The 26,956-nt window shown below is 35.7% G+C and overlaps 2 protein-coding genes across 2 annotated transcripts in view; one reads left to right on the forward strand and one right to left on the reverse strand.

Annotated features, from left to right (window-relative positions):
* The first annotated feature begins 678 nt into the window (after nucleotides 1-678).
* On the forward strand, nucleotides 679-17,798 carry LOC129760491 (heat shock protein beta-1). The gene is made up of 4 exons (XM_055758137.1): nucleotides 679-761; nucleotides 12,624-12,777; nucleotides 16,334-16,429; nucleotides 16,499-17,798. Exons 1-4 carry the CDS (start codon nucleotides 679-681, stop codon nucleotides 16,697-16,699), a joined length of 534 nt encoding a protein of 177 aa, XP_055614112.1. The 3' UTR covers nucleotides 16,700-17,798.
* A 3,270-nt stretch (nucleotides 17,799-21,068) lies between these two features.
* Nucleotides 21,069-26,956, reverse strand: part of LOC129739484 (gamma-aminobutyric acid receptor subunit alpha-6) — an 85,997-nt gene continuing 80,109 nt past the window's right edge. The window contains exon 8 of the mRNA XM_055730957.1: nucleotides 21,069-21,766. Within this exon, the coding sequence (XP_055586932.1) occupies nucleotides 21,612-21,766 (155 nt within the window). The 3' untranslated portion in view covers nucleotides 21,069-21,611. The remainder of the gene's footprint in view (nucleotides 21,767-26,956) is intronic.

Raw genomic sequence — 26,956 nt, forward strand, 5'->3', positions numbered from 1 at the left:
TGAAAATAATCGTGTGTCTTTCTGGGGCTTGTGATATAGCTCAGTTGGCAAGTTAGTTGCTTCCTGAGCCGATGTCCGTGAGTTCGAGCCCAAGAGTAAACATCGAACACAGTTGTACCGGATAAGTTTTTCAATAACTGTCCGCCAACTGCAACGTTGATATAAGTCGCGAATGCCATAAAGATGGTAAAACGACTATAATCGAAAAAAAAGTGTGTCTTTCTGCAACCCTGGAAAGATTGAAGCCGGTCCTTCCAAGGAACCATTTCTTTGTCGCCCACCAACATCGCCCGGCTCGATTTCAGTGGCACGCAAAACCTAATTGATGACCTCATCGTGCTACCTCGTTTAACGACCTTATTATGAACCTACGAACCAAAATGGTCAAACTGAAACGGTTCCAGTTCGTTACAGACCCACACATGGCTTAGCACGCGGACGCGCTTACCTTGCCCAGTGACCAAAAATGTCATCCGCACCTACTCATATCTGATATCGAAGTAAAGTTCCTCCAACAAGTTAATTCGAAACGTCACCTACGCATGTACCACCCGCACTGTTTTTTTTAGATAATACTTACCATAACCAAACCATATGGTTGCATCCCTCGAAAGCAATGGAACAAAATGTTTGAAGCACTCCGCCGCGTCGTCTTTCGATTCAATCTTCTCGAGGTTTATGTCATCGATCGATCTGACGCCATCGCGTCGTCGTCGCGTCATGAAACCAGCTCATCGCAATGTCAAGCTACAGCGTGATTGGTGAATGAGACTAGAAATCCTAACAATGATTTGTTCTGTATTTTTGTCTCGATGCGTAACTTTGAGCGAGATGAAAACGAAAAACAAAACTTCTTGGCAGATCTGCCTTTTAAATCTCGGAGCTCAGTTGCGGGTATAAACAAACATTTGGCCCGGTTCCAGATTGAAAACATTTAAACAGTCGTTCGGCTTTGTTTCGAATGATATAACATTCTTCGAACGCCTTCAAACAATTCTAAAATTTGCTAAAAAATCACTAATAACATTATTTTAGAATGTTCAATCAAATATAGTGACGTACACGTACATAAGTCAATTTAATCTAGCTAGACAGTACCGTTGTGACGATTGTTGGGATAATCAAATTTTCATTCAAGCGCCAGGCTTTGTCAACTTGTGCCATTGTGAATCCACAGTCAGTGAGCATTACTTCAGTAGGTATCCGCAAAAGATACACTGAATATTGGCAAGTGTCCGCCACCCGTACAATAACGGCAAAATTGAAAACATTTAATCGATCGATAGAATCTGCCAATTAGCATGTCGCGACGATGATGACGTGATTCGATTGTACATATGAGGGTTTTTTTCAGTCATCACTTTTGGTTCACATTTTGTTGAATGGTCGTGCAGTGGTGTTAAATTAGACCAATTATCTACTATCTCACGAAATTTGATTTTGAATTATTTTTAGAACCACCCTATTGAAAAATGACTGGACCACCTCAGTGAAATAAATACACTCAGAGGAAATCTTATTATAAATTTCATAAGATACATCTTATGAACCACTTTTTTGCGTCCAAACTAATTATTCATAAGAGTCTTATGAAATTCTTTCAATTGTCATACGATGTTCTTATGAAAAATAGAAGAAACGGCATTGTGAAAAAATGATGAACACATTCATTCATAGCATCAGTTTTTTTTTCATCATCTAACACACTCAGAGGAAATCTTATTATAAATTTCATAAGATACATCTTATGAACCACTTTTTTGCGTCCAAACTAATTTTTCATAAGAGTCTTATGAAATTCTTTCAATTTTCATACGATGTTCTTATGAAAAATAGAAGAAACGGCATTGTGAAAAAATGATGAACACATTCATTCATAGCATCAGTTTTTTTTTCATATTCTAACAGTACGAAGCAATCGCCAGTTCATAGTTATTATAGTTTTCCTTTAATGTTAAATGTTATTGTTATCCCCGGAATGGTAAGTTCGATTTGATGTTTTTGGTGTGAACGTTGAATATATTAGTAAACTAAAATACATTATTTGTTTACTTTTCAGCAAGCTGATCGGCAATAAACGAAAGGTCGAAGGTTTAGATGCGGCAAAAAAAAACTTTGATGGAGCCGTCTGTTGATGGTGACAATGCAGGATTTAATTTTAAACGAATTTGGCAAACAATAAAGTGAATGTTTTCAGCACGAAATATCGAGAATTTTTCTTATTAGAAAGTGATTTACTGTTTCCATAAGAATCTCTTATGAAAAGCAACAACCTCTCATTGAAGTAGGCGTTCATCTTCAGAATTCATTCGCGTCATAAGACAATCTTATGAATTTCATTAATTTTTCTTATGGCGCCACTTCATAAGAGAATCTTATGGCATACATAATAGTATTTTTTTGAGTGCAGTACGAAGCAATCGCCAGTTCATAGTTATTATAGTTTTCCTTCAATGTTAAATGATATTGTTATCTCCGGAATGGTAAGTTCGATTTGATGTTTTTGGTGTGAACGTTGAATATATTTGTAAACTAAAATACATTATTTGTTTACTTTTCAGCAAGCTGATCGGCAAAAAACGAAAGGTCGAAGATTAAGATGCGGCAAAAAAAACTTTGATGGAGCCGTCTGTTGATGCGCTGCTGATGGTGACCATGAAGAATTTAATTTTAAACAAATTTGGCTAACAATAAAGTGAATGTTTTCAGCATGAAATATCGAGAAATTTTCTTATTAGAAAGTGATTTACTGTTTCCATAAGAATCTCTTATGAAAAGCAACAACCTCTCATTGAAGTAGGCGTTCATCTTCAGAATTCATTCGCGTCATAAGACAATCTTATGAATTTCATTAATTTTTCTTATGGCGCCACTTCATAAGAGAATCTTATGGCATACATAATAGTATTTTTCTGAGTGTATATTTGAGATGCATCATGTCTTATATTGAAATGTCATGTTGACATGTCGTTTAGCTTAGCTTAGCTTAGCTTGATTGACTACCCACATCCACCTTAAATCATTGAGCTTGAAATGCAACATGCAATATAATCTCAATCAGTAGTTCTTTATAAGCTTCGTGAATCTTTTAATGTATTTTATCGATATTAAAGCAAACGCATTTCAAATTCCATGATCGCAGGCGCGGCTCAGTAGAACTAATTCCACATCGCCAATGGTTGCTACTCCGTGATTGACCGAGGCCATCAATTTTGTCCAGAGGTCAAATGAATGGTATCTGGGATTGCCAGCACATTCACAATGAACAAAACTGATGCTCTCTCTTTATATACATCAATAACGGCGCCGGCCACGTCCTAGTAGTCAATGGATAGAAGGAAATTAGAGAAAAGGGATTGAAAGAATAATAATTCACACTTTAGGACCGAGGTCACCTCTGCATCCTAGCAAAACAATTTTTTGTGTGGATTGGGTAAAAGGATTTGATCAGGATACACTTTTGACTAGTGTTATGCAATCTGGGTTAAAATTCTATTGTCTTAAGCTCCTGTGATTTCGTATTGAAACTCTTCAATTCAGATAATTTTTGAATAACTACATAAATAAAATTTTATTAGATATCAGAGGAGCTACCATAACAAGTTTTCGCATAATTAACTCCCTGCCTCAAACCAAATTTAGTTTTCACTAAAACCCGAAACATTTTTTGATAAAATTAAGTTGATCGTCAAATTGTAGAAGATTTGAGTTTCGAAATAATAATGGGTTGATCACATTCTTTACGATATTTAAACTAACTTTCTATTTTATTTTCGGTGAATAACATGCTAGTGGCAAATATATTATAATCAACAATGGTGATTTCAGCATGCTTCATATACTTCAGTAGCCTTTATTTTCTATTGAAACTCCTGAAGATTATTTCTATTGAAACTCTTGTTGATACTATCTTGAACCAAAAAAGGTTCTGGCAAACAAAAATTAAAAGGATAGTTCATGTCAGGACTCGTTAACTTTTTTTTGTTAATAAGCTCACATTCGGAATACATTTTCAATTAATAAAACTGTAAGCTAGTAATAAATGTCTTTCTGAAAGTCTTATTTCTTTGACCGATTTGAAAGAAAACTAAAATTCTGAAATTATTATCTGCTCACTAGTTTCTTACTTATTTGTCAGTTTCAATGTTAAAAATTTAAATAAAGTTGAATAATAACTATTTAAGACTTCATGACTAACTGATTGAAGACTTCCTGGAAAATTAAAGCTTTTGAGTGTATCAAAAAAAAATAACTGAAATTTTAAATGAAACTTAATTCATAATGCAGAGTTTTGAATGTTTTCCGGATAATCTTTTCTTAAACTAAACAAGCTTGGTTCTTAAATAAAACAGTCAAAATCGATTCAAATATTTTAACGAATTCTTTAAAAAAAACGTTCCAGTAACCGCAATGGATAGGTGGAAAATTAATAAACTTTTTTATATTTTCCATCCACCACCTACTGAAATAGCTAGTCTTTTCTCAAATAACATTCATTACCTCTTTTCACTAATTGTCAGACATCAAAATTATAAACTAACATTTTAGAGCAGCATTTTAGAAAGAAAATCACGTGCCCGAAACGTAACGCGAGGAGAAACGAACTGTTCATCAACCGATAAATATTAAAGTGTGAAAATATTGAAAGATATTAGCTCCTGATTAATTTTTCGCAGCTTTTAGCTTTTAAGCTTTTGATAGATTTTCTAAATGCTGAGAGTACGAAGCATCCTCTTTTAATTTCTCCTTTCATTTTTACATATCGTGATCGTTTTTAAAACTGATGGATGGCAGGTTGCTCCTAATGTGCACTAAACTTTACAGGATCATTTAATTTTTCATATTTTATCACAAATCATAAATCATGAAAAAAATTTCAGGTATTTCGGCAGGAGAAAAAAACAAAAAACTTTCGCTCTTCCAGTTGTTTGAATATTCGAAAAAATTGTCAAATTTTACAAGAAAATACCTTGAAACTTATTTATTTCCCCCTTCTGGATTTTCGGAAGGAAGGGGGGAGGTTGACAAAAGCAGAAATTTAAATTCGTTCCGGCTTTATTCGAAAGTTGTAAACTACGTTTGGTTTTTTTGGTCGAAGAAACATGAAAGTGATTAAGCTTTTGATCGTTAATCGTAAACGAACAATTTCTCAGCAGATTTTCATGTAAAAGTTTTTGAAAATGATTAAACATCCTCTTAAAATAAACGATTTACGAAATCTTCGATACAAAAACCTATTTACGGGCGTTCCGTTAGAATACAATAAATGTGATGACAATGTAAAGATAAAAAATGGTACTTAGCTTTGAGTCCCGGTCCACGAACTGTTAAATCCCTTCATCTATACCTCCTTCATCTTTAGTGCAGTCTTTAGTCCGGAGGTCCAAGGCGCCTGATTTGAAGCTTGACAATAGATCAGGGAACTGGAAACCTGAGCAGCACAAATCCATCTGCCAAATCACAGCTTATCCGGCTTCATTTCCCGTTGCACCAAACCAACTTAATCGAAACTTCAAAAAAATTTCAATTTGTTGAAAACTTCCTGTCATGTTGACATGTCGTTTGAAGCCCAAAAAGTCGAACTTGAAATTTCGATATTCCCAATTTCCTTGTTCGTGTTCGTGTTCGTTGCTTATGTTTTTTGTAGTCACGGGCTCGCAAGGCCTGCAGCTAACCCCACTATCTCGCAGGAGGACCGTCGTGATGTTGCTGTTTTGGGTCCCCAACACCACCAAGATGTTGTTGCACTCCGCACGCCGCTCCTGACATGGAGATATGACCACTACCCGAAGGTTGGGTGTATGGGGTCTCGAGTTGCACATTGTCTACCGTTCACTAGCATAGTTCACTAGAGTAAAAACATCGAAACTTAGAGCGCTTTGAGGCACCACACCCAAAATCAAGTCCGATTGAGCTGAAATTTTTTACAGGTCAATTTTTTAGGCCAACCTGCAATATGTACATTAGGGAGGAAATGGATGTATGGGAAAAATGTCATGATCGAATTTTGAAAATTGACCATATACATTTTGTAGATTGGCGCAAAATACAGCCCTGTACAAAATTACAGCTCAATTGGATTTTATTTATACCGTATTTGTTTATGCCGAGTTTGAATTTGTTTATGCACTAGTGTTGCACTGGTGCACCACTAGGTGCTGTCAAACTGTTTATTTATTCGGACGGTGTTGCACTGGTTTTGACCTGGTGTTGCACTGCCATCGGGCGGTAGTGCCCCGAAAATTTTGTCAGTGTTGCGAGAGAGCGTGTGAGTGAGTGAGGTAGCAATACACTGGTGTTTTTGTCGGGTACGGTGGATCACTGATCGAGAGGAGAAAACACATACGGTATTATTTAGGGTTTCATAAGCCTAGTCCCCACTAGGAGACGGTTCGTCTCGAGACGGTCGCAGGGTCTCCCATTTTCTTCGGGAGACACTGAGACCGTCTCAGGTTTCCAACAACAACAACAGATAACAAATTTCGTCTCATAACAAAAATCGCAGTTCATGTTGCCTAGTGTGGACCAAGGTGTGTATATATACAGGAGGTGTTACCGAATATCGAATTCCCGACTCAGCCATTTTGGCTATGTAGGCTATGCAACTATGCGGAACTCATGAACTTTGTTTACCAACCAACCACAGAAAAGCTGAGCAAAAAATAAACAAACTCATTGAGAGCCCTGCTCACTCCTCGCCTACTTACTGTGAAAGTCGGAGAACCTAGTGTATCTAAAGACCTTGGTGTGGACTAGGCTATATAATTTACGAGCTCTTGGAATGATAGAAGTAGCTTGTTTTTGACTCGGCTTCGGCTTGTTCTGCTTCTTATATCGGTATCGATTTTTGAAAAGGGCGTATGCGCCATCTGTAAACAAATCCAGTTACTAGCATAAACGTATTAAATTTTCTATTTTACATCTAAAAATATTCCAGTGTATTTGAATTTGATTTTAAAAAAAAAGGCAATCACGAATCCTTCATTCCGGGGCGAAAAGTAATTTTTGTATATTTTCATCTGGCGAGGATTTTCCCCCTCCAAATTTCATCGCGCGTACAAAAAGGAATAAAATGGATTTTAGAATGGTTATGTGTTAAAATGTGCAAATATGATCAGTAAGATTACTTTTAGGTGCTTTGCAAAATTGGCCGAAATATTGCTTCTGTCGTAAGTGATCCAAAAGGCTAACAGTCATTCTGGATTTCTAAAGGGTGCTCGCATTTTGGCGAATAGACTAAATGAGAAAACAAAAGGGCCAAAAAACCAATTTATTCTTTCTTCACGTAACAATTACGGAAAACTTGTATTCACATATTGCGGAATGAAATTATGCGTATTTTTAAGGAGTTTATGCACTTAGTTAGAAAACTGATAAGATACAGTGAAATAGCGAATTAATTGTATTTTTTTGAAACTTCAAATGCGTTTTTTCAAAATAGAGTACGTATTAGCCTTTTCAAAAATCGATACTGATATGTCTTAAGACCCAATCTAATCTTGGCACGATGGACCGTGCTGATAGGGGATCTACATTTTTGGACACATCCTGAACTGAGTCAGTTTTCTTACGAGCGTTAGCAAACATGACTTTCCGGTACAAAGTTTTGTCCACCGGACCGGACCGCCCTTATTTTTTTAAAACCACGAAGATGCTTTTCTCTCCATACTTCTGAATTTAATTTCAGACCGCTCCAATGATTACTTCTTCCATTGTCGTCCATTCAGCGAAATGTATTATTTTAGTAGCTACATATATTCTTGTGCTGTTTTGATGTACATATGTTCTATATACATTATAGAAAGATCGTATTAGAGTTGAAAAAAACACCATTCACCTTCCAAAGTGGAGGCAATATACATACATGAATTCCATTTATTTCTTAGGCGACGAAAACTACACCAATTGGGCGCTATCCGCCACCTTATTCATACCTATCGGAAGAATACGAGAGAGCTCATGGTTTTGCTCTCATAGATCCTTCAAATGGTTGCCAGCGACAATATTTTCCAGTTCTCTCATTGGTCAATATTACTCAATTCCCATCTGGTTTTTTGCCATCTAGATACTCTGCTCGTTGCAGAGAGAACATGACGATGATTTTCTCACTTAAAGCCACCGCGAGAGCAAAATCATTTCAAAATTTACAAATTTACAATTCTTCTCTGAAGGTCACCGACAGATGCTACTACCTATCAGTACTTATCGTCCAACACCGGTAAAAAACAACGTTAGTCGCAGACCAACTTTTAGCTTTCATCACACTAATGCTGGTGAAATCAGTCGCAAAACATACGACATACATTCTAACGCTACAAGTACTGACGAGATTCCTATTTCGTTTGTAAAACTCCTGTGTCCTTTTGTGTTTCCCATCCTTTTTGAACTTTTAAACTCCATAGTCGAAACTAAATTATTTTTCGATATCTGGAAAAATGCTTTTATTAATCCTATCCCTAAGATTTCTGCTCCTGCGCAACCCAAAGACTATCGGCCTATCAGTGTGTTACCGGCAAAATCAAAAATATTCGAAAAAGTCATGCTTTCCCAGATCACTGAATATCTTGGCTGTTCCACACCTCCCGTTCTTGCTGAGTATCAGTCTGGATTCAGAAAAAAATCAGCACCGCTACCGCACTCGCAAAGATTACCCATGCCATTTATAGCGGTCTTGATAAAAGTGATTGTACAGTAGAGTGCCCCAAATGACCCGACTTTTGAAAAAGTTATACGCTGCAGGCTAAAATTGATCCTTGGCCTAGTACAAGATCTCATGCCAAATTTGGGCCAGATCGGATCACGTTTAGGGGTCGCTCAACGAGCCTGAAGTTTGTATGGGATTTTGAGACATTTTGTTCGGAAGAAACATGAAAAACCAGTTTTTCATCAATAACTTTGGTTCCCGTCGGCCGATTTCTTTCAAAAACGGGTTTTCTTAAAGCCTAAATTATGAAAAATATTTCATGCGAAGACTGCATTTCGATAAAAGTTAAGATAAAAAAGTTATAAGGCTTCAAAAATGGGATAACTTTTTTAACGGTGGTATTCAGCACTGTTAATGAGGCGTCAATATGTTCGACCGCCTCGACTCAGTGATGAATACCATCCTTAAAAAAGTTAACCCATTTTTGAAGACTTATAACTTTCTTATCTAAACTCTAATTGAAATGCAGTCTTCGGATGAAATATTTTTCATAATTTAGGCTTTAAGAAAACCCGTTTTTGAAAGAAATCGGCCGACGGGAACCAAAGTTATTGATGAAAAACTGGTTTTTCATGTTTCTCCCGAACAAAATGTCTCAAAATCCCATACAAACTTCAGGCTCGTTGAGCGACCCCTAAACGTGATCCGATCTGGCCCAAATTTGGCATGAGATCTTGTATTAGGCCAAGGATCAATTTTAACCTGCAGCGCATAACATTTCACAGGTTTTGAATTTCCCATACAAATTTGGGGCAGTCTATTGTACAGTCATGGTGCTTGTAGACTTCTCTTTGGTATTCAATTGCGTCAACCTAAGAACAGCGGCGCCTACTAAGAAGTAAGTTATAAAACTTTCCTTACAAGCAAAGCTTCAGACCTTATACCATCCTTTCTGAGCAGTCGTTCACAAATTTTACAACTGGGTACGAGCCTATCAACTGAACGGGATCTCATCGATGGCACTCCACAGGGTTCTTGTCTGAGTGCGCTTCTTTTCCGCCTGTACATTAATAGTCTGCTGAACGCTCTGATAAAATGCCAATACCATCTCTACGTTGATGATTTACAGCTGTACATCTCTGGCTCTGTTAGCGAAGTAGACCACTTCATCGAGCATGTTAATCAAGATCTGACAAAAATCATGGAATGGTACAATAACAACTGTCTCGTACCTAACCCGAAAAAGACCCAAGCTAATGTGTTTAGTAAAACCGGAACTATTGTGCCGAACGTGGTATTTGTTTTTTAGAGGAGAAGTTGTACCACTTTCAACCTCAGTCAAGAACCTTGGAATTTACATGGACGTCAACCGCTCATGGACCCAGCAAGTGAATGACGTCGTAGCAAAGGTTTTCGGTACTCTAAGAACCTTGTAGCATTGGTCGTTTCTCTTCCGTACTATCTCGAACTACTCGCCTCAAATTAGTTCAATCCGCGATAGTTCCTTTGCTGACTGCGAAATTATTTATTATCCGGGATAAACAGCCGCTCTCCAGAAACGACTAAATATGTGTTTTAAGTAAGCTGTACGGTTTGTTTTCACCTCCGGGGCAGAGACTCGACTCAACGCGTTCTGAAATCCATGCTTGGTCACAAGCTGGACTCTAACTATCAACTGCGAATATGCTGTTTTATGTGACAAGTTTATCACAACATTCTTCCAAGATATGTTATCCAACATTTGCAAAGAGGACGTCAAGAGAGAACCCAATGTTTCATCATTCCGAGGCATGGTACATCAGGAAGGAAAAGCGTGCTTGTGTTTGGGGCGTCGCTCTGGAATGCTAAACCTATCTCTGTCGAGGAAAAGCCCCCATATGACACATTCAAAACCACATATAAACTCTAGCTGCAATAATCTTTTTTTTATTCAATTGGTTCATTATTTTAAATTACCTTCAATACTTTGTTTTGTTTGATTAGTTTTTAACTCATTGTTAGCTCAAATAGTGTTTATTCATTTCATTTTTTTCTACCCACAGAAATCTCCTAGACCTGATATCATGTAATTTTACAAAAAGGTTATCGTCACTGAATATAGAAACAGTTGTAATTAAAATTACAATTTACAAACATGGCGGACTTCCTATGATTTCCGATTGAAACTGACTTCAGACGACATTTTATACGATCTCTTCACTATGCAGTTGGAATTGCGATTCGCAGCACCATTGTAAACGACTTACGTTATCATTTCTGATACGATGTCATGTATGCTGGGGGGATAGTGCACCATTTGTGCATGATATTTTCGTGCTTTTCCGGGGAAAATACTTCTCATGTTCACAAAAATTAGTGGAGTTCACGATACACAGAGTATTAAGTTAAACTGTAAACAACAACACCCAGCAAAAATCAGCTGTTTAATCGTCATCCGGAATGAGCACGGTGTTCAAAAATTTTCAAGATTGTCTTCAAAAAACTCATAAAAAACTAACATTTATCTAACGCTCATCAACATAAAATGGTACTATGTTGATGAGCGTTACATAAATTAAGGTTGCCAGAATTTTTTCAGCACGTACCCGGGCTGGACAATCCGGGCTATTTTTTTATCTAAAAACCAGGCAAAATCCGGGCATTTGATTCCTGAATATCGACCAAAAATCCGGGCACAAACCGGGCAAATTTGGACGAAGTCCAGAAATTACTCAACACAAATCCAGGAAAAAACATCAAAAAAATGTCTTTTTCATCAGCAGTTTTCAAATCGTATTTCACGCTTTCCGAAAAAAACTTCTCATGGTTATTTTTATTAAACTTGCTCAAAAAATTTCATTTAAGACGCATAAATAAAAAATTTAGCAAAAAAATTTGTTTTTTTTGTTTGTTTTGGCAAATAATGTGAAAATATCCTGGCAAAATCCGGGCATTTTTAACTGGAATCCGGGCAACCGGGTCGGGCCAGACTTTTGTCAAATTTTCTGTTAAATATCCGGGCAAACCGGGATAAAACCGGGCAATCTGGCAACCCTAAGATAAATGCTTTAAAAAAATTGCTAAATCTTAACATGGTTTTATCAAGAGGGATTGTGTCACCCTGAAGGATCTTATGAACCTTCGAATACCTAGGTCCTTTTATTGTTTTTTCTCCTTTTAGCATGCCACTTTTTTTAAATTTCAATCACGTTGAAGTCTCATCGCAAAGGTGAATCAGTTGTCGCACTCGGGCATTCACTGGCTCGTTGCATGAGATCAAACAGGGCATCATAACAAACATAAATATTTCAATCTCCTTGTTTTCGCAAACGTCCTCACTCACCTTATGTTTATTTCTGTTCGTTTAAATTTCGGTGTCAAATGGATTTATTTAATGTCAGTGATTTTTTTGTGTGTCTCCTACTGCGTCAGGTTGGGACGATGACAAAAATAAATATTTCTCATAATATGGGTCTAGGAGAAATCCTGTAATTGAGCACTGCATTTCGTGCTGTTTTATTAGATGGATTGAAAGTAAAGTCAGTGGCGTTTAAATAATTGTCAATTGCTTATTGTTCGAAACCAATCATCAGGAATGCTGAAGTTTTTATAAACCATATGTTGTGCCTTCTTCGCCATCGAACCTTCTAAACACTTAGTCTAGACTTATCCCATCGAGCATGCATTGCCATTTACTAACGATTTTTCTTTGCGTCCGTCTCAAGTATAAGCGAACTTATTTCATGGTTCTGTTGCATTTTTGGCCAGTTGCCCGCAAGAAATATTTCCGAAGCCATTCATATCTACCTACACAAACTACATTCCAAGTAACTCGTAAATACAAAAATGTGTTGCCAATCAACACCTTCACTCATTAATCACCGGTACAAATAATTCATCTCAACTTTACTTAGCTCTTATATTTTTTGTTAATAATACCTGCTTTCTTCAACTAACAATAATCGTAGCAATCCATCTAACCATTTTTCGGCAGGTGAAGTTCATTCAAAATATCTCGAGTGGGTCGTATACAACATCGAGTAACGCATCTATTTTCGTGTACTTTTAGCACCACCACCTCGAACGCAGCCTCGGCACTTCACGGCAGCAACAGCAACACACAGGTGCAGGACATCAACTCGCCACTGATACAGGTAATTTATTCTCGATTGTCCGCATTATTCATTCCCGGGGATTAGGGTGTTTGCGTTAATTTTTTTTCCCGAAAAAAAGTGTGAAAAGTAGCACGTTTTTAAACAAACATTGTTTATGGCCGCCTACTTTGTATTCGAAGTTGATTCTCAGTTGCCAGTGTTCGGCACAAAAGCGCTAATCCGCTAATCGCTAATTAGTCCGCTAACTTTTTGTTAGCGTTTTAATTTTGCCGCTAAATTTTGAATGAGTTAGCGAATTAAAAAGTTCCGCTATTTTGTGGTTCCGCTAATTGTAGACCGCTATCTCCCATATATTTGTATCAATCTTACGAATTATTACTGAAAGAAATATACTTTTTGTCAATTAGCATGGTCAAAACGAACACAAACACAGGATCTCAATGAAACTGTTTCCTCGAGGAGATTTTTTTAATTTAACTCTAAGTGTACATCATTCGAGAATATGATGGCTAGCACCTTACAAAAGTTTAAACCACCAACCCACAGGAAGTTTACTATGTATGCCGTGATCGGGATTCGATCTCATGACCGTTGGCTCAGGAGACTTTAAAAGTATCCTCTACACCACGGGCTGTGGCAGGTGACATTGGGTATCATTCTGACTCCAATTGGCCTTCGAATGGTCTCAGTGGAGGAGTGCGTATTGTAGTCAGCGAAAGAGGGATTTTTGGGTCATCTCACACCACCGCAAGGTTGCCGAAAAAAAATTCAATGTTTTTGAGAAAAAAAAATCTGAATTTCTGTGATTTTATCAAAAAGTTCTGTGATGGTTCTCTGTGATGCTATTTTCTTTAATTTTATTGACAATTCATGATAAATAGGTTTTTTTTTAACATTTTAGTTGGGAAAAATCAATTAACATTATCAACATTATCATACTTTTCTAATTCAAGGAGAAAAATCTTAATTTTATACTGACCAAAAAAAAAAAAAAATATTTCAGATTTTCATCAAAAATTCAAAAATTCTGTGAAATCTGTGAATATTTCAAAATTCTGTGTTCTGTGAAATCGGCAACCTTGCACCACCGCCACGCTTCACAGATTAACTTTTTTTTCTTCTTTTTAGCACTAATTTTCGCAACCTTCACAAAAGTAGAATACTTTCAAAGGTTTTGAAAATTTTCATATCATGTTAAAAAAATAAAATAAAAAGGTACTGTAAATCCACACAACATGAGGTCAAACAAAAAAAAATGGTTTTTGAATTAACTTTACTGTAGATCCACAGTTAGCGATTAGCGATTAGCGCTTCAAGCTTGAAGCGATAACTTTTCCAGCACATTTAGCGTATTTAATTAGCGATCGCTAACTTTGAATGAGTTAGCGATTTAATTAGCGGCGCTACTTTTTCAGTTAGCGATGCCGAACACTGTCAGTTGCATATTCAAATTTATAGTTCAGATAGAAGATTGAGATTCAAAACTCGAAATTAAGATTCAGATTAAAGATTCAGAATCAAAAATACTATTCAACATTCAGATTACAGACGCAAATTTAAGAATCAGATAAGAATCAAGAAATTCAGGATCAGGATTTAGATCTGATTTTATATTGCAGACTCAGAGTCAAGATCCAGATTCAAGATTCGGATTCGATATTCAGAATACAGAATCAGTTTAAAATCTCAGATTCAGATTTCAAAACCAGATTCAGATTTCAGAGATTCAGGTTTCAGATCTAGATTCAGATTTAGATTTCAATTAACAGATTGAAATTCCATATTTCAAATTTCAGATTCAGAATTCTGTTAATAGATTCAGAATCTATAATCCAAATTTCAGATTCGGTTTCAGATTCAGATTCAGATTTCAGATTCAGATTTTAGATTCAGATTTCAGATTCAGATTTCAGATTCAGTTTTCAGATTCAGATTTCTGATACAGATTTCAGATTCAGATTCAGAATTCAGATTCAGATTTCAGATTCAGATTTCAGATTTCAGATTCCAGATTCCAGATTCAGATTTCAGATTCAGATTTCAGATTTCAGATTCAGATTTCAGATTCAGATTTCAGATTCAGATTTCAGATTCAGATTTCAGATTCAGATTTCAGAATCAGATTTCAGATTCAGATTTTGGATTCAGATTTCAAATTCAAATTACAGATTCAAAATTCAGGTTCAGATTTCAGATTCAGATTTCAGATTCGGGTTTCAGATTCAGATTTCAATTAACAGATTGAAATTCCATATTTCAAATTTCAGATTCCAGTTAATCGATTCAGAATTTATATTCCAAATTTCAGATTTCAGATTCAGATTTCAGATTCAGATTTCAGATTCAGATTTCAGATTCAGATTTCAGATTCAGATTTCAGATTTCAGATTCAGATTTCAGATTCAGATTTCAGATTCAGATTCCAGATTCAGATTTCAGATTTCAGATTCAGATTTAAGATTTCAGATTCAGATTTCAGACTCAGATTTCTGATTCAGATTTCAGATTCAGATTTCAGATTCAAATTTCAGGTTCAGATTTCAGATTAAAATTTCAGATTCAGATTTCAGATTCAGATTTCAGATTCAGCAGATTTCAGATCCAGATTTCAGATTCAGATTTCAGATTCAGATTTCAGATTCAGATTTCAGATTCAGATTTCAGATTCAGATTTCAGATTCAGATTTCAGATTCAGATTTCAGATTCAGATTTCAGATTCAGATTTCAGATTCAGATTTCAGATTCAGATTTCAGATTCAGATTTCAGATTCAGATTTCAGATTCAGATTTCAGATTCAGATTTCAGATTCAGATTTCAGATTCAGATTTCAGATTCAGATTTCAGATTTCAGATTCAGATTTCAGATTCAGATTTCAGATTCAGATTTCAGATTCAGATTTCAGATTCAGATTTCAGATTCAGATTCATATTTCAGATTCAGATTTCAGATTCATATATCAGATTCAGATTCCAGATTTCAGATTCAGATTTCAGATTTCAGATTTCAGATTCAGATTCAGATTTCAGATTCAGATTTCAGATTTCAGATTCAGATTCAGATTTCAGATTCAGATTTCAGATTTCAGATTTCAGATTTCAGATTTCAGATTCCAGATTCAGATTTCAGATACAGATTTCAGATTTCAGATTCAGATTTCAGATTCAGATTTCAGATTCAGTTTTCAGATTCAGATTTCAGATTCAGATTTCAGATTCAGATTTCAGATTCAGATTTCAGATTCAGATTTCAGATTCAGATTTCAGATTCAGATTTCAGATTCAGATTTCAGATTCAGATTTCAGATTCAGATTTCAGATTCAGATTTCAGATTCAGATTTCAGATTCAGATTTCAGATTCAGATTTTTCAGATTCTGGTTTCAAATGCAAATAATAGATTCAGCATTTAGACTCAATTTATAGTTGAATTTCTAATCTAATTTTTAAATTCAAATTTAAGGATTCAAAATTTGGATTCTAAACCAAATTTTTAATTTTATTTTAAAGATTAAAAATTTGGATTGAACATTTAATTTACAACACCCAGGTTCATATTTCAAATTTTTGACTTTATTTATATAATTTTACTAACAGGAGGATGGTGACAACAAGGTGCTGAAGCTCCGATTCGATGTTAGCCAGTATGCCCCAGAGGAGATCATGGTCAAAACAGTGGACAACAAGCTGTTGGTATGATATCTAAAAGTTTCGAATCTTCTTCGGTCAACCATTACAAATTTTTTTTACCTTCTATTTTAGGTTCACGCCAAGCACGAGGAAAAGTCCGACACCAAGTCCGTGTACAGGGAGTACAACCGGGAGTTCCTGCTTCCGAAGGGCTGCAACCCGGAGCTGATCAAATCGTCACTTAGCAAGGATGGTGTCCTGACTGTGGATGCTCCCCTGCCGCTGCAAGCTTTGACCGCTGGCGAAACCATGATCCCGATCGGGCATCATTAAGGGATGGAGGGACGGACATTTTGGGAATGACCGCTGAGAGCAATCACACGAGAATTTCGAAATCACATACGCTACCACACTCATATACATCGATCGATTTCCCAAGACAAACGGCGAGGGAATATTTAAAGGATTAAATTTTGCTAACGCTTCAAAAAATCACGCATTACAGATTTTTTGAAAAGTTTGCAAAAAACTAAAAAATGCATTCAGTAATGGATTCAATCATAGATTCATGCTTTTACGTAGCCATATTTTTGTTTTGTTTTTAATTTCTGCTTGCCAACGGCCGGTGTGCAAGTTTTTCTTTGGGTAGCCAGTAATATTTAGTGTCGAAACAAATTTAAGACATGATATTTAAAATCAGTAGACAAACAAGCAAAACACCATTTGCTAGACAACCACGCCCATGTGTCGTCCTTGTGATAAGATTTAGAAGCGCACACAGCTACTTAAAACAGCACGTACCAACAGCCATTAGCAGAACTCAGAGATCAAACAATCACTTCGGAAACATCACTCATTAAACACAATACCACGAAGAAATAGTTAAGAAAAACAGTGGCCTTTATCTTCCGGTAATCGTCATCATTGAAAAAAATAAACCACAATTTTTACCACTAGCAAGCAGTCATTTTAAAAATCAGACTCTTCCGAGCAAACTATTCAGGAACACTTACACAAGCTGAACTTCGACATTTTAACTAGAGAATACCACGTGCTAGCTTCATCAGAAAAAAACTTTTTTTAAAGTCACGCTACTTCAGTGCAAAGAAATGATATTTCATGGCAATATGTTACAAACATCGGATTGGATATTAGAGAGTGTCATGCTACACAAGATATTTTATGAGAGATTGAAAAACCATAAATTACTCACCATATTTTTTTCTCCGGTATTAGAAACAATCAAGCGAAAGAAGTGGTTAACTACTGCAAGCAGATAAGATCAGGCGGAAGAAGAAAACAAAACTACTAAATTCGAATGGTAAAAGTACCGAAGGACTCTATAATTGTTTTATGTGTCATTGTGCTTTATTTATTTTTATATCGTAAATTTGAGAATTTTAAGAAATGAAACTATAGATATGGACGAGAAGGCTGTTCGTGTGTGTGTGATGATCTGAAACAATCCAAAAGCACTTATCTCGATTACTGTTGAACTTATTTTTTTTAATTCAAATAGTCTTATTAAGGCTTTAATCTCATAAAGTTTTTTTTTGTGTCGTGTATTCATTCCACTTTTGTTGTGGAGGAGCCGTAATCGTCGAGGCGACTCAACTTACAGTTTATTATGTTTTTGGAAAAAGGAAGAGGATTGTGTGAGGGTTCACTCTCGGTAATTGTTGATGTGAGCTCAAACGATTCTTTTAGTCAAACTCGTTTTACTGCTTTGGGAGTTGCTTTAAAATTCCTCAAAAGCAGGTGGCGCAGCGCGGACTTCGTTTTTGGACAGCTTCGATTCTATTTATCCAAAGAGCAGTTGATGAGAACCAGACAACCATACCTGTTTCGACAGATGATCTAACAAGTGCAAAGTATAATGATCTAAGGTAGGGTTACCATATCCTGCAACGTCAAAAAGAGTACATAGAGATTTTTTTTTCAAAATTATAAAGACTTACACCATTTATTCAAAAACCATGATGTTTTAGGTCATTCAAATACCGCCAATTTGTTGCAAGATATGTGACTTACATGACAAATGCACAGTATTTTAAGTTGGATTACTCAAAGTTTGATAAATGCATTTTGAAAGAGTTTTTCACAGAGGCGTTTTTTTTTAAAAAAAACGTTATTGCTGATTCTTGCGCTTTTAATTTGTGCACTATGCTTTTAAGCAAATTGTAGTTATGCATATTGCCTACAATTTGCTGTCCGGGAGTTCATTGCATACTATAAGGCGCTAATTTTGATCGAAAAATTCTGTTTGAAATCGTGAATGTATTCGTGATTTCTTCTATTCGTAGTCATCTTTGAAACATTCAACAAAAGAAGCAAAACTGAAGTATTGTACAACGAATGCATAAAAAGTTGGATCTCTTGTATTCATAACAATACAATCTTCATGTATCGGAAGAAATAAGTTAGTTTATATTAGAAAATTTTATTTAATTCCTTTCACCAAAAAAGAGTACATTTCGTAAAATTTCACAAAAAGAAGAGTACGCTCATTTTTCGATCGAGTATGTATGGTATCCCAAATCTAAGGCAATACGGGTCGTTAAAATCTTTCGATATCCTTTTGATAAATCCAAGATTCTTATTGCCTTTGCTCATCACATGTGGATAATGATCGCGGAAAGATAACTTTTCTTCACCTATTACCTCGAAGTGCGCAATTGTATCCTTCTCACGGAAACTACGTCCTATTAGTTGGAATTACATAGTTGAGCTAACACCAGCTAGCAAACATGTCGACGTACATATGTTTGAAATCTGTAGCAGTCATTTGCATTTTTGATTTTCAGAAACAATTTTAGGTCATCTACCCGAGCAGGCATTTTTCCGGAAAATATGGCAAAACATCATTAAAGAAGATGGAGAACAGTAGAGGACCCAGATTACTGCCTTGGGGGACACCAGAGTATTTGCTGAATTTGGTCGATTCAAAGGGCCCTAGTTTCACTGATACACTGCGACGGGTGAGATAAGACTCGAGCCATAATACTAATCCGCCTGTCAATCCAAGGTGTCCAAGTTTTGCCAGTAGAAGTTTGTGGTTCACACGATCGAATGCAGCCTTCAAGACCGTAAAATCTGTGTCGATTTGGTATCCTTCTTCTATGTGTCTTAGACAGAAGGAAGTAAACAGAGTGAGGTTTGTGGTAATAGATCTGCCTGGGACGAATCCATGCTGATTGAACGATATACCTCTATGATCTTATTCTACTTGTGAGAATATTTGAAAAAAGAATTTCAAAAAATTTGGAGCCAACGCAAAGGGAGGTGACGGAGTATCTGTCGTTCGTTCGAGCGGATACTTTCGATCGAATTCGAAAAAGCTATTGTTGTTTTCGTTCGAATGTTGGTGCTACGAAATTTTTGCGCAGCAAGCTACGTCAAAATGACATTTGTTGTCATGTTTTTCCGGGTTTACGGGTCGTAAAAATGTATACCTCGGTTAGCGGCGGAAAATATCTGCTTCTAGGTCGTGTGTTGAAGGCCGTGCGACTGAAGAGCAGCAGAAAGCAGATTAAGGTGTTAAAATCAGCAGCCGAGAGACGGATTCCGGCAGCAGTTCGTCATCGAATCCGTTTATGATAATTCACTCAGCTGGCCGTTTCCGTACGGAAGAAGCTCAAAGCCATACAGTGGTGAAAAAGCTGATGCTGCCGCAGCCGGTGCTTGACGCATCCTGGTATCGGCTGATGTGAGGAAGCGTGAAGATTTGAAAGATAACAAAGTTTCAAACAGAGCTGACCAGAGAAATGACCCTTTTTTGTTCGTTTATCATTTTTTTGTACATTCCTGGTTGAGCTATAACATTTAACTTTAAATATGATAGATTCAACTGAAAATATAATAGATTACACTATAAATGTATGATTGATTCTAGGCATTGAACTATAAATATAGTCAATTTAACTACAGTACTCGCTCGCTAATCGGACGCTGATGGGACCAAGGAGTGCGTTCGATTATCGAAAACGCTCGATTACGAAAGTTGGGCTAAAATATCAACATTTTCGAATTGGAGACGCATTACAGGCGCAATACTTTCTAGTCGGTAGTCTCATTACAGGCGTAGTTGTCCGATTGCACAGCTGAGCCACGAATTAACTAGCAGATTTCCGGAGAAAACGTCCAATTATAGAGCAACTGGATCAACCCGTAAAATCGTACGATTACCGAACTTGTCCGATTTAAAAGCTTCCGATTAACGAGCGAGTACTGTATGGGAAATTGAATATCATGTTCTGAAAAATCAACATCACTTTTGTTTCTTCTGCGGAACCAAGCCTGCTTATGGTTTTTGTGTCAATTTACAAACTATCCAAAGGAAATTTTCCTTTGATACGAAGTTAAGACCTTCAGCAAAGTTGTTCAGCGGAAAATTTCATTTGGATAATTCATAAATTGGCACACAAAAATCATAAGCAGGCTCGGTTCCACAGAAGAAACAAAAATGATTTTGATTTTTCAGTACAAAATATTAATTTTACCATACAAACATAACAGTTAAAATTTACTCATGTAAACGTTACTTAAAAATTCTGAAAAAATCATGAATAAGTTTTGAACCAAAACGAAGCTTTTCAGGTCCCAGGGTTTCGGAAATTCAAAAATGACCCCAAATTGTAACAAGTCAATAAAAAAACAACGGCTTTTTTGTTGATATAGAATAGCATTAGCTTTTATTCCCATGTTTATTTTCGTGTATGTTTAATACTCATAGAGAGATTATTATTCTATCGATTCATTTAACAATTGACTATTTGAAATTCTTTTCTACCAACGTTTTACTGTTTATGTGCTCGGTGATATTCGAGTTGAGTTTTTGAGTAAACCTGTCTGTTTGAAACCCTTTTTTCTTGTTACTCACGCTTTGTGGAAAAATTTTTGCAGAATAAGTTCAACAAATGAAAAAAGGGGAAATTATTTATATTCGACGTTATTTTTTTGGTTTCGTGGTCAAATATTATGTGTAATTTTTGTAGCTAGAGGTTGTATAGAGGATTTCACTAATCCTTCGAAGTCATGAATTCGTTTTATCTAGACTAGTTGCTCTGTTAAAAATTTTCTCTATGAAATCTTTCCCGGGGATTATTATTGTTTTACTTGAAACCCTTTCATAATACCAGTTTACGCATAACTTTCGTGGATATGTTTGCCTATTTAATGTGTCATAAAGTGTTTTTGATATTCTACCTTCACGGCAAAGCTCATTACTATGTTTATTTTTTTTTATTTAATTTTCCTTCAGTGGAGCCCACGTGAAGTCACCCTGATAGCCGTAGTAGCAAAGCCAGTAGAGAACGTTGAACAGCGTAAACGAAGCGGGAAACATCACTCGTGCAGCCTGATCGATTAAGGACACACTGTTCACATGTCGGCTGGCGCCGCCTGTAAATTAAACAAAGATCGAAGTTAGTGCGCAGTTCTGGAGTAAGGTCGCCGAAAATAAAATCAAATAACATAAGCAATTACATCATGTTTTTCCAATACAAAGTTAGACTTTGAATAATGAATTAATGTAGCTGAATATTGCCTGAGAATCTGAGAATCAGCATACTCCTTATTCCCCTATATTTTGTAAACAATCCAGAAAAACACTGATTTGAACTAGAGAATTTTGAACAAAAATAGACCCATCTTGTGTGATTTTTTTCTGAGAAATCAAATGACGGCTATTTGAGCTACCACACGCATCGGATTTGATGATTTTTCCTCAATTTTCCTATATTTTTCAATTAATTATGAAAGAAAGTAGGTTCGGACTTGAAAATTTGGAATTAAATGAGAGCTATCTTGTGTCATTTTTCCCAAGAAATCGAATGAAGACTTTTTGTGCCGTTGCACGCTTCGGAAAATGGAGTTATGAGTGTTTTACCCTAAATTCCCCAACATTTTTCAGATAGTTCAGAAAAAGCATGTTCGGACTTGAAAATTTTGAACCAAATAAAACTCATCTTATGTGTTTTTTTTTTCTTAGGAATCCAATGAAGGCTGTTAAAGTCACTTCACGCATCGTTAAATGGAGCTATGGCTTTTGTTACCCTCAATTCTCCTACATTTTTCAATTAATTGAGAAAAAAGCATGCTTGGATTTGAAAATTTTGAATCAAATGATACTTCTCTACATTTCTACTCTCTCAACATTTAAGTATAGTTCAGAAAAAGCTTTTTCGGACTGGAAAATTTTGAAGGAAATGAGAGCTATCAGTGTGATTTTTTCCAAGAAATCGAGTGAAGGCTATTTGAGCCTCCGCACGCATCGGAAAATGGAATTATGACTGATTTTACCCACTATTCCCCAACATTTTTCATTTAATTTAGAAAAAAAAACAAGTTCTGACTTGAACAGTTAGAACCAAATGAGACCTTTATTATGTGTTTTATTCTTCTAGGGAATCGAATGCAGGCTATTAAAGCCACCATACGCATTGCAAACTGGAAATACGGATTGTTTACCCTCAATTTCCCAACATTTTTCAATTAATTCAGAAAAAAAGCTTGATCGAACTGGACAATTTTGGAACAAATGGGTACTTTCGGTAATTTTTTCCGAGGAATCGAATAACGGCTATTTGAGCCATTGCACGCTTTGGAAAATGGAGTTATGGCTGCTATACTCTCAATTCCCCTACAGTTTTCTAATATTTCAGAGAAATGCATTTCTCTCGAACTAATCTGAACCTGAAAATTTAAAACTAAATAAGATTTATCTTGTGTGATTTTTACCGAGAAATCGAATGAAGGCTGTTTAAGCCACCGCTTGCTTCGTAAAATTGAGTTATGGCTTAAGTATTTGAAAAATGTAGTGGAATTTAAGGTTAAAAACGGCCATAACTCCATTTTTCGATCAGCAATACCTCCATTTTACGAAGCGTGCGGTGGCTTAAATAGCTTTCACTCGATTTCTCAAAAAAAAAAAAAAAAACACACACACACAAGATGTGATTTATTTGGTTCAAAATGTTTAAGTCAGAACGTGCTTTTTCTGAAATATTAAAAAAAAATTTAGGGGAATTGAGGTTAAACAGACAAAACTTGCGTGCGGTGTCTCAAACAGCCTTCATTCGATTCCTCTGAAAAAAAAAGACACAAGATAGATTTCATTTGCTTCAAAATCTTACAGTCCGAACAAACTTTTTCTTAACTATACTAAAAATGTGGGGAAGTTGAGGGTAAAATGGCCATAACTCCATTTTACGATACGTTCGGTGGCTTATACAGCCTTCATTTTACCCTTTTGATTCAAAATTTCTCAATTCCGAACATGATTTTATTCTTAATTAATTGAAAAATGTAGGGGAATTGAGGGTAAAACGGTCATAATATTGGATTGCTTGGAAAAAACACATAAGATAAGTTTCATTTGGTTTAAAATTCTGTCTAAAAAAGCTTTTTCTGAACTGTATTAAAATGGTGGGAAATTAAGGGTCAAACGGCCATAACTCCATTTTCAGATGAGTGTGGAGGCTCAAACTACCTTCATTTGATTCCTCACTATATGTATCTCCGTTCGTAAGCTCGTGCAGCGTTTGATGCTCCCATCTTTATAAGAATTTGGTTTATTTTTTTTTATTTTTTTCATCTAGTTTTGTCTCATTTAACCGTGTTTCGTTTTTTTCTTGTTTTGTCCTGTTCTATTTTGGTTAGTGTAGTTTTTTTTATGTTTTTTTCCTACAGGGTGCGTCATCCCGATGTATTGTCGCTGAATCCCCAAACTGGAGTTTTCGTCAACATCAGCGACGGCGACATCACTGGCGACATCACTAGCGACATTTCATGTTGACCAGACATCTTTCAAACATCTTCCGAGTGTCGGAACCAAACAAAAGAACGGGTTGCCAATCACCGAGGTGTTTGAAGAATTGTTCATCGTCGCTGGTTGGCAAAGTTGCCAATCACCAGCGCGAAAAATTCGGATTTCATCTGCATTGACAATACTAGTTTTAAAGGTTAAATCCGTATTTTTTCAATTGATTTTGACAGGTAAATACAATATGTTGTGTTGCGCTTTACATCGAAAACAATCATTTAATTGTGAGAACTGTGAAAAAATGTCAAAGTGTCAAATGGTGATTTGAACAGGCTTCCTCGTTTTTTGGATTTACCAGACTTTTTTTTCTCAGGGAAAAATTCAAAAAGTAAAGTTCACTGCAGAAAACCGAAGAACATTGAAGAACTTAAAGCTAGTATACGAGCTGAAAAAGACGTTTTGAAGATCGAAATTATGATCAAATGTTAACCAGAATGCCCGCGAAAGAGCTGAATTGCCATAAGATGGGGGTGCTAATTAAACGGACGTTGTATTCTGAATAGGGTTTCGGAATATGGTATAAAATATTCTGAAAGAATCTTGTTTATTTTTGGAAATCAACTGAAAAGTTGCGAAGTTACTCAACATTGAAAAAGGATTTATACAGTAGGCGCACCCTGTAGTTTTGTATTATTTTTGTTGATTTCGTTTTATTTAATTCCATCTAGTTTTTTTTCTGAATTGATCCTGCTTTACTTTTTTTCATTTTGGTCTATCTTGATTCATTTTGTTCTGTCTATTTTTGCCTTGTTGAAGCTTGTTTTATCATGTTTCATGTCAGGTTATCTCGTTTTGATTCACTAACTTCACTTAACTTTTTTTTTTATCTTGATTTGTCTAATTTTTGGTAGTTCCAAATTGTTAGATATTTTTTCATATTGTTTTTAAAAATACAGTTCAATCCCCAAAAATATACTGAAAAATAGTGTTTTCTTTCAATTCACAATTATTTAATAATAGTTTTTGTAGGGTAGGCAAGTTCGTTTACTTCAGCTTCAGCATAGTGCATTCTTCGACCATTTTAGCACTTTGAGCCAATATTTCTTGAATTTTTAAACACTTTTCTGTGGTTTCATGTTTTTCCCCAGATTTGCCTTCGTCTAATCCCAAAAAAAAATGATTGTTTGAATCTCTGGACAATTTGGTGGGTCCATGTCTTTCGATGAACATGTGACCTTGCTGACTTCATACCACTTTAATGCATCCTTAGAGTAGTGGGACGAAGCGAGATCAGGCCAAAATATTGTAGGATTGTGATGCTATTTGATTTAAAATAATAACTAATAAACATTCTTGCATGTAAATTTGCAATTCATTGTAAGTTGTAAGCTTTTATCTAGCTAAGCATTTATCTGTGGTTATGCATGGATAAGACATTAAATCGCATTCATATATAGCTTGCCACACCATAACCTTCTTTCCGAGTTTTATGAAGTAAATGGCATTCACTGATGCGGGAACATCCTTTTCCTTCGGTGAGGTATAAAATTGTAGTCCAGGCAGAGTTTTAAATTCACATTTAATGTAGGTTTTATCATCCATAATAACACAACCCGACTTCTTGGTCAGAAGTTTGTCGTGGAGTTCCAAGCCGTTGCACAGTGGTGCAGAACATCAATCTAGCTGTACGAAATTAATAGCGCCCAGGGATGAAGAGGTAGACATTTGATGTCTTCAGCAACATTGTTCAGTTTTACAAGGAGCATATTCTAGTATTAAAATTTTTGCCGAGGGGTCCACCGATATCGAGATAAAAATGCTAACTTTTTTGTTTTTCAAACTAGGGCTTTGATGTCTTCGACAAAGTTGTTTATCTGATCAAAATACATAAGTTTGTTGAATATGTCAAAGTCCTATCACATCACCCTCAGGAGTTACAGCCAAAGTAAAAAACATCTATTGAAAAAACAGTTTTTTGAACCTGACACGTTGTAGGTTGGATAAAATGGTTCGTTGTCTTTGAAACAAAGTTGTAACAAGCCATGATCTACATTTGTCTCATACATTATGATGGGTTTAGAAGTTGCTGAAGCTCTATAGAAAGCATTTAGTGTATTTATTGGCAATTTTGGAAGGCTCGTCCATCGAAAAGTGCACATTTTCGCAACACCCCCTTTTTTGTGATTATTTTTGATGATAAGCGGAACCATTTCCATTAGAAATTAGGGCGGAAATCGGTGTAACTAGTAGAGATTTGAATGATTGAAAATAGACATTTTATGAAAAAGTTACCTATTTTACTTTTAGAAATAAACGTTAAGACATTTAATTGATTAATAAAGTGTTGCAGTTTTCTTTTATATAGTTGGTTTGGTTAAAAGACATTGAAATTCGATTTTTTAAATCATTTTAACCTAAAAAAAAACAAATGGAACTCATCTGTTAAATTTGGTAGAGCACTAAATTAGTATTTGATAATATTTAATAAATAATAGAATTTTGTCATTACAATATAACTGCTTCAACTGGTTCCAAGTAACTGTATCCAAGTAACCAATCTTACAAGTAATTCGCTTTTGTCTTTTCGTTGAGTCATAAATTTGAATAAAATTTAAATGCTTTTTAATAAAACAAAATATATTAAAGCAAACTGCAACATTTTATTAATCAATTAAATGTTTTAACGTTTTTTCTTATAAGTAAAATGGGTAACTTTTCATAAAATGCGTATTTTCAATAATTCAAAACTCTACTAGTTCCACCGATTTCCCCGCTAATTTCTAATGGAAATGGTTCCGCTTATCATCAAAAATAATCACAAAAAAGGG

This window comes from Uranotaenia lowii, chromosome 1, assembly GCF_029784155.1.
Source record: "Uranotaenia lowii strain MFRU-FL chromosome 1, ASM2978415v1, whole genome shotgun sequence".
NCBI lineage: Eukaryota > Metazoa > Arthropoda > Insecta > Diptera > Culicidae > Uranotaenia > Uranotaenia lowii.